General features: G+C 44.5%; 2 protein-coding genes across 2 annotated transcripts in view; one reads left to right on the forward strand and one right to left on the reverse strand.

The window, feature by feature from the left end:
* Positions 1 to 225: 225 nt before the first annotated feature.
* LOC102204200 (SHC SH2 domain-binding protein 1 homolog B-like) lies at positions 226 to 1591 on the forward strand (the record flags this gene model as incomplete). Its single annotated transcript, XM_005754990.1, has 3 exons — positions 226 to 312; positions 536 to 674; positions 759 to 1591. Coding segments are annotated over 3 exons (558 nt in total), but the record flags the coding sequence as incomplete, so codon positions are not given.
* A 2046-nt stretch (positions 1592 to 3637) lies between these two features.
* The window catches only part of spg21 (SPG21 abhydrolase domain containing, maspardin), a 10841-nt gene continuing 6100 nt past the window's right edge, over positions 3638 to 8378 (reverse strand). The window contains exons 4-9 of the mRNA XM_005754988.2: positions 7663 to 7743; positions 5281 to 5426; positions 5075 to 5183; positions 4586 to 4693; positions 4355 to 4495; positions 3638 to 4148 (exon numbers count right to left, since the gene is read on the reverse strand). Coding sequence (XP_005755045.1) covers positions 4038 to 4148; positions 4355 to 4495; positions 4586 to 4693; positions 5075 to 5183; positions 5281 to 5426; positions 7663 to 7743 — 696 coding nt within the window. The 3' untranslated portion in view covers positions 3638 to 4037. The remainder of the gene's footprint in view (positions 4149 to 4354; positions 4496 to 4585; positions 4694 to 5074; positions 5184 to 5280; positions 5427 to 7662; positions 7744 to 8378) is intronic.

Consider the following 8378-nt stretch of genomic DNA (forward strand, 5'->3'; position numbering starts at 1 on the left):
AAATAATCGGTGACTAGTCGACTATCAAAATAATCGTTTGTGGCAGCCCTAGTGTGAAGTATGTGTTACACTGGAAACTATGCTGACCTGCCAGCTAATGACCTGACACAAGATCAGTAAAGCTTTGTGTAAAAAAAACAAAACAACCCTATGTCCCAGTGTTCTTGTGTGTGTGACGGTTCTCTGATCAGCTGACTGGTTATGCTGCTCCTTGTCTGTGTGCAGGGGGCAGGTGTGGAGATTTACCCCGGCAGCGTTTGCAGTCTTGTTGGTAACGGCATCCATCATTGTAAGGATGGGATCCTCATCAAGGTGAGATGAGATTCATCTTGCCAATATTCATATTTCTGCCAACTCCATCGTCCTGACTTTGTAAAGCTGTTATCACTGATGCTGTATTGTTAGTAGGCCTTTTACCCCCATTGTGGACACAGTAGTGCTTGTGCTTTGAGTGGCAGTGATGCAGTGGTTAGCACTGCTGCATTGCAACAAACAGGCTGCAGGTGTGATGCCCAGCGTGTGCGTGTGCGTGTAGGACTTTGCTGATCAGATGGATGCAATGCCTTCCATCACCATGGAGAACAATGTGATCCACAACAATGAAGGCTATGGGGTGATTCTGGTGAAACCCAACAGTGGGGAAGAGCCCAGCATCCCTGTGGGAAGAAGTGAAGGTGGGTAAGGTGGTAATGTGGTAATGTGAGGCAGCTTTGATAGCCCAGTGCACAATCTATAATCAGCTGCCCCTTTCCTCGCAGAGCACCCTGATGCACACACACAAGAGGAAAAGCAGGGAGGATCTTTAGACCATCACTTGATCTCCACCTCATTTTCAACACCACCTGTCAGCACCACGTCCAGCAGCAGCCCCTCGCTACCTCTTTTGGCTGGGTCTGCTAAGAACAGCTCAGACGGTGATGCGGCTGCGTCTACAGGCAGGAAGTGGCAGTTTAGCCGTCAGCTAAGCAGGAACGTGGAGATGTCCAGCCAAGCTGTTGAGGATCTGAAAGACCACCAAATCTTTGTGTCCTTTCAAGGAAACCAGTTCAAGCGCAACGGCATGGGCGATTTTGGCACCTTCTGCTACTAACACTGAGACCTAACATTGCCACGCACCCCTCGGCATTTCTGCCCAGTGTGTATGATGACACTAATCTTTTTGCCATAAAATAAATGTTGCAGGAATGTGTTGTTCTGATTCACATGTGTGGAGCTGTGCACAGGCAGGTCTAAATATCAGCTCTGATGTTAACGTCCAGTGGCTGTGGATGAACCCTTCCTGTGGAATTTGCACAAATTCTTTTATCCGTTTTATTCCTCTGAGCTTTCTAAAAAATTTAAATCCACGTTTGGTTTGTTTTATTCTGAGGTGGTGGCTTGCAGAGTGCTGAGGTTCACACAGATGCTTTTTAGAACGATGAGTTCAGATTTTTCAGACATGTATGACAAAGTTAATAGTTTAGAAAAGTTTTATTTGCCATGTTCTGAAAACGGAATAAAAAGTAACTCTACAGTTTAATATTTAGAAAGAACCGAGTGTGGTTGATGATGCATTTTGTGAAATGGATGAATAAAATACATTTTAAAGTCATATTTCCATCCTCTTCTGTCTGGATGTGCACCTCACCTGGGACAAGGAACACATGTCGGACGGGTCTTTGCTGGCAAACCTGTGTGGCCGTCCTTGACCAGTTCTGTGCAATTCCATTAATGAAGAACAAGAACAAAACCTAATGTACAACTCCTTTTTAAATGCCATGGTTTATGTAGTTAGGTCCTTATATATGTTTAGACACTGACATGGGGGAGGGTTAATCTCTTTACTGAAACACTCCAAATATAGTTACATAATTATAGTTATATAACAGACATGTTTTTGAGTCTCAGCTTTCAGTGTATTCTTTCAGGATATGTTCTGTCATCAATGTCATAAAAGAGCTGGAGCTGATTTGAGGTGTGGTGCTTTCATGTGACAAATTTTGCTGTGAACAGGCAACAAGAGGTCAAAGTAGATCTCCATGCAGGTGAAACAAGCCATCTGTTATGTTGCGGGTAAGATTGACCCAGAACAGAAGTGATGTCACATGTCATCTGCATCACTACGGAAAACGGAAAAAAAATCAAAATTATAAAAGAAAATAGTAAAATAATCAATGCCAGTGTTTCTGACACTTTTAAATGAGTAAACATGCCCAGGGAACATAATTGGTGTTCCTTGAAACCAACATAACAGAGAAAGTCAGAGTGCTGGTGAACATCCACAGGAGACAGCAGTGGTAGATGATCATTTCCATGGTCAAGAGAAACCCCTTCACAACAACCAAGTGAACAAAACTCCAGGAGGAATAACAATATCCAAGTGTACCATAAAGACAAGACTTCCAGCTCTGGAAAAACATCCTTTGGCAGATGAAGACAAGATCAATCTACCCGAGTGATGGTGTGGAAAACCTCATGATCCAGAGCATGCCACAGCCCCTTTAAACACAGTTCAGGCAGTGTGATGGCTTGGGCATGCATGGTAGTGAGTGGCACTGGCACACTGGTGTTTATTGATAATGTGACAGAATTCTGAGGCGTTGATTGCCTGATCTTCACTTATTGAAAGGAAAGGCCCACAAAAGAAGAGCAACTGGAACTGCAGTAAAGGCCTGGCAGAGCACAAGAGGACACCCAGCATCTGCTGATGTCCATGAATCAAAAACTTCAAGGGTTTTCTACCAAGTATTAGAAATTTCAATTTTCTGTCATATAATTTGTCCGATTACTTTTGAGCGCCTAAAACGAAGCGATTGGGTTACAAAGAAATGTTTTAGCTCCACAATTTAAAATTCATCATGTACAGAACCCAAATTAGAAAAATGTACGTCTAAATATTTCTGGACCCAACTGTATTTACAGCATCTAGACAGCTGACACTTTGACTTCACAGCCTCACCTGAAGTGGCTGTAGTTGCCATTGTCACTGAAACGTGCTTATTTCAAAGTGTAATCATCTCCTGCTACAGTGACCGTAGCACCACTACTCCCAGCACTTACTGTGTCGCAGGCCTTTTAGAAGCAAATCCCGCCACGTCGCTTCATGACATTTTTCAGGCAGTTACTTTGAAAAAAAGATCGAAGTAGAGGTGGGGGGCAGGATAAACTTCAACCCTGACCAGTGGGACATGAAACTGGTCAGCCACCTGTCAGATCTGATAAAAACCAACTAAATGTGCTTTTCCCTGCAGGTCTACTTACAGCACCATGAGTGTTTGCACAGATTTTGGTGTAGAAGTATGTCTGGTTTATAAAAATGCTATAAGGCACTGTTAGGCAGAGGGCAGGCCTCAGGTTGCTCCACATCAGATGCTGCTGGACTTCACCACAGATGACTGTTCAGACCTGCACGGGGATGGATTCCTGACTCGGCATGTGCCCAGGCTGAGAAGCACTGCGTCATCCTCGGGTGATTTCAGAGTCCACATGATAACGTTTTCATGGCTTGGGATGAGCTAGAAAAGCTTTGTGCATTAGTGACGCCTGAAGTTGTCCACAACATTTGTGTCACTTAAGAGTCCAACTGCTCACATTGTACAGAAACCATGTAAAGTGTATTTTCACGTCCATGAGACAAACAAACAAACAGCTGCACATGTGACAAAGACACTGGACAAAAACGTCATTTTATCTTAAGGAGTTATACAAACATTTTCAGATATACACCATGAATCCTTCTGTTCATCTTGCTATTAACATGACACCAGTTTACTGCTGGTGGTGTTAACTTTATCCTCCGTCCCAAACAGGCGTGAACACAGTCCAGGCAGTACAAGTGACAGAATCATTCCACATAAGGCAGAGTGTTAGATGTTTTTTAAGCAAAGCGCAGTGCAAAAGTCCCATTTGTGTCCAGGTCTTCTTTAATCAAAATATTGCTTCATGTGTTCAATAAAAAATAATCTCAGGTTACGTGCTGGTTAGCTGTTGAACTCCACAGAAAATCTGCCAGCGTCCTGTGAAACCTGCTCAGAAAGACCCGAGCTGTGGATGCCAGCTCACTGGTAGTCTTCAGAGTCCTGGTTACTGCTCATCTCCAGCTCCTCAGCGCTCACCATGGCAGGGTTTATAGCAGCGTACCTTGTCCCGTGAAACTGGCGCATATGAATCTGTAGACAAGTTAAAACAACGTCAGCTGACAGCGTACGACACACAACGACATGATCAGTGAGCGAGCACAGCTCATCCAACATGAAAATCATCCTCTGTCATCTAAAGCTGCAACAGACTATCCTGCCTGCAGAAGACGAGTTCGGCTAGAATGTGTTTGTGGAGAAGTGCTACACAGGAAACAGACCTGGAAGAAACAGCCTACCTGTATGTAGAGGTTGACCTCAGCGCTCCTGCACAGGTACGGGAAGTTTCCTCCCGTTTTCAGGTGCGCTCTTCTGGCGTTAGGATACAGCTTATACATCTCCTCTTTGGCTTCCAGTGACAGAGCGCTCTGATCAAACACCTCAACATCCAGAGGAAACACCACATCAGGTGACAGGAGCAGCTGAATGGGTTCTGCTATACTTCATGACAACTCTGCTTTAACACTTACATCTATGATGGTCACAGCAACGTCCTTTATCTTGTGTGGCTCCACATACGAGTTCTGACAGTTGAGCGTTAGTCGCGATGCTAACTCACTTTGGTTCAAACTCTCCAGCTGCGGGACCAGGAGGGGAGACAGGAGAGAGGTGCACAAGGTTACACTGCTGTGTTCACAGCGGGCAGTCGGAGAGTCACCCACCCACCTCTGGCTCTATTCAGACACGGCTGATGGAGCACAAGGATGTCACTGCACTGGTTTAAGGAAAGCTGTTGGCAGCAGTTCAGGCTGTGTCGATAAATAAAGGTGCTTCCGTATATATATTTGTATAATTGTTGCACCTATTTTCCAATTTCTTAATAAAATGGTCCTGTTCTTCAGCCTGAAAGAACACCGTGTTTAGCAAAGTGAAATATCTCTGCCTTGGAAAAGCTGATCGAGCAGTAAGGTATTCTGTGGTAACAACACTGTACAAGTAACAGACATGCACACACTTACCCTGTCTACCATGAAATCAATTGCATCTGCCATTTTAGGGTCCACAGGTCCTTTTGCAAAGTTTCCCAGAACAATCTTCTTCAGCAGGAACGCTGGCATCAACCAGAAACTGAGGGACAATACAACACACATGAAATTGACCAAACACTTTGATCCATCCACCATCCATCCATCCATCCATCCATCCATCCATCCATCCATAGCACCTGTTTGCAGTCCATGTCTGGTTAAAGATGGAGGTGTCGCTGAATGAGTTGCAGAGGATGAGCGAGTGCACTCGGGGAGACTTGTGTGTATACTCAGCAAACTTCTGAGCCAAGAATCCTCCCAGAGATGCTCCAAACAGATGTACCTGAAGAGTCACAGCAACACCGTCACACACTCGAGGCACACCTCGAACCGGCCATGAGCTCTGCACCTTAATACACGTTCAGTTAAAAACAACATGTGAACGGTAACCAGCAGGAGTGAGTGAAAGCTGTCCTAGTTTTGGGTAAACATCTGTTCATACTGTGGCCATGATGGCGAGTGCCAGCGGTGTCCAACAGCAGGTTTCACGAGGTCGCAGTTCCAGCCATTCAGATGTAGCTCTGCATCCATATTCATGTCATGATTACATCCACACGCCTGCCACTGTCAGCAGTTCTGCTCTGGTGTGAATGGACTCCATTACACACACTTTCTATCACAGTATCTGCAGAGTGCCGGAACTGCTTTCCCCACAAGGGGGCACTGTGGTGGTTCCTGAAGCACACTGCTCATTAGCCTAACCTGTGTTTTAGACCCTGGCAGAGTTCTGCATGACCTCCGTTTCTGCTCTCAGCTCACGGTCAGGGTGGTTGCACTCATAAGCTGCGGTTCTAGTGCTTTGGCCAAATCCACTGAGCGGGATCAAAGCCGACTGAAGCCTGACTGACACCAGCATGTAGAGATTTCAAAACCTGACAGCCTTCCATAATATTGTTTGTGTGTAGGCATTTATGAGCTCTTACTGAGATAAGGTGACAGTGCAGTTTAAAAACAATGATTATTACAGAGCCCAGTGCAGTCAGAGCCCTCTCTTTCTTGACCACGGTTGAGGTAAAGTTGTCAGCAGGAGGTGGGAGGACTGTTTGATCACAACTAGGGCTGCCACGATTAGTCGACCAGTCACGATTACGTTGACTATCAAAATCGTCGACGACTAATTTAATAGTTGCTGAATTGAAGCTTTGTAAGATCCTGAAAGACGCAGGAATAAGTAGCAGGATTTAAGAGTGTAATAACGGACTGAAACAGGAGATGGCAGCACTGCATGTACAAGGATGCCAGCTGCCGTCTAATGCCAAAGAAGAAGAAGCTGTGTCCAGAAGCAGAAGAAGCAGTATTGTAGCTGTGTCCAAATTTAAGGGCCGCATCTTTTGGAGGCCGTTACGTTACAGCAGGGGTCTCCAATCCCAGTCCACGAGGGCCAATGTCCCTGCAGGTTTTAGATGTGTCCTTGATCCACCACAGCTGATTTAAATGGCTAAATTAGCTCCTCAACATGTCTTGAAGTTCTCCAGAGGCCTGGCAATGAACTAATCATGTGATTCAGGTGTGCTGACCCAGGGTGAGATCCAAAACCTGCAGGGACACCGGCCCTCGCGGACTGGGATTGGGGACCCCTGCGTTACAGTGACGTGACAAAGGCCATCCAAGTTCAAAGACTCATCCAAATGCGTCCTCCTTTCCCTCAGATTTGAAGGATGGCTCGGGTGTGTCCTTCGTGGCCCAACCTATCCCACAATTCATAGCACGGCCCAGCCAATTCCAGTTTCCCACAATGGTGGCAGCTACTTAGTTTTAATATTACTCTTTCCGGGTCATGAAATAAACGTTCAAGATATTTTGCAATATCTTAAATATGTAGCAGTGTAAAATTAAAATATCTGCCCGGTTTATCGAGACATCACATGTTTGCAAAAGCGCTCCGATGTTTTCGGAGACGTCTGTTACCCACCAGCTCGATAGCGAGCCGGGGTTCAAGGCTCCTTAGAGCCGGCAGGAACAGTGAACTCCCAGCACATCGTTTTCAGACTCTGCGCAGTCTTTAGCTACTCAGATTAAACTTGATATAGAAGTCATTTAGATAACTTAAAATGTTATTGTTTGGCTTTTTCAGTGTTTTATTTGTTCCTGAATAAATCGGTTTGGCTGAGATTAAAGTTTAAACACAGCTGAATAAACGTCAAACAGAAAACTGATTAAACTGAAGTGTGAGATGGTCGAGAGTTTACTTCAGTGTCCTGTTATATTTTAGATAGCAAGGAGCAGACGGCCGAGTTTATTAACCTCCAGAGAGACAATCTGCAAATTTCATTAAAGTTTAATAAACTATCATCTTGTCTTTATTGTTAGTTAGCACAGACCTTACACACTTAAAGCTGTAAGCTAATGATAGTTATATAAGAGCAGATGCTGTACGTCCAATGGATGATGCTCTGATTAGTCGATTCATCGCAAAAATAATCAGTGACTAGTTGACTGTCAAAATAACCGTTTGTAGCATAATCACAACTCTGGTCTACATACAGATCAGTCACCGTCAACACAAAGTACGGCCTTACTTTATCCAGTTGCAGATGATCCAGAAGCTTCCTGAAGCCATCGCAGAACTCCATGAGATCCCAGTAGACCGGATACTGCAGCTGCAAATCACAGCACCAAAACAACGCCATCACATTCAGTTAGTGGTGTCAGGCATATTCCATTATCTGGTTAGTAAGTTTGTACTTGGAACAAACTGTGTGGGGTTAGCAATGAACATTTCAAGCAGGTCCATCATGTCCCTGACTCAGCGGCAGACACTCCCACAGTTTCACAACTTCCTGACTCGGGCTGGGTATCGTCACTGATTTCTAGAATTGATTTGATCCCGATTCACAAGGTCCCGATTCGATCCACGACTCAATTAGATCCAATTTTAACTCAGACATTCAGAAATATTATGATTCTGATCATTTATCAGTACTGACACTTGTGAGACTTCATCAGAGGTGTGAGCATCACAGCAGAGGCCTTGTGTCAAAGTAACTGAGGATGAAACAGAAAAACATGAAGGAGATTTTCCTGGCCTGGCTTTTTATAACAGATAACCTTAAAAACAAGCTGCAGTAGAACAAAAATGAAAGAAAACCATGAATCAACATCTGAATATTACCTGATGCTGCTGAAGTGAAGCAGAGCAAAGTTACAGAGGTTTGATTAGAAACACAGCTGAGCGTTTTGCAATTTGGCATAATTTTAAAAAGTTTGTATTTCTTCAGTATGACACAGCAGAAAT

Source organism: Pundamilia nyererei, unplaced genomic scaffold (assembly GCF_000239375.1).
Source record: "Pundamilia nyererei isolate P.nyererei 1_Seehausen unplaced genomic scaffold, PunNye1.0 scaffold00803, whole genome shotgun sequence".
Lineage (NCBI taxonomy): Eukaryota > Metazoa > Chordata > Actinopteri > Cichliformes > Cichlidae > Pundamilia > Pundamilia nyererei.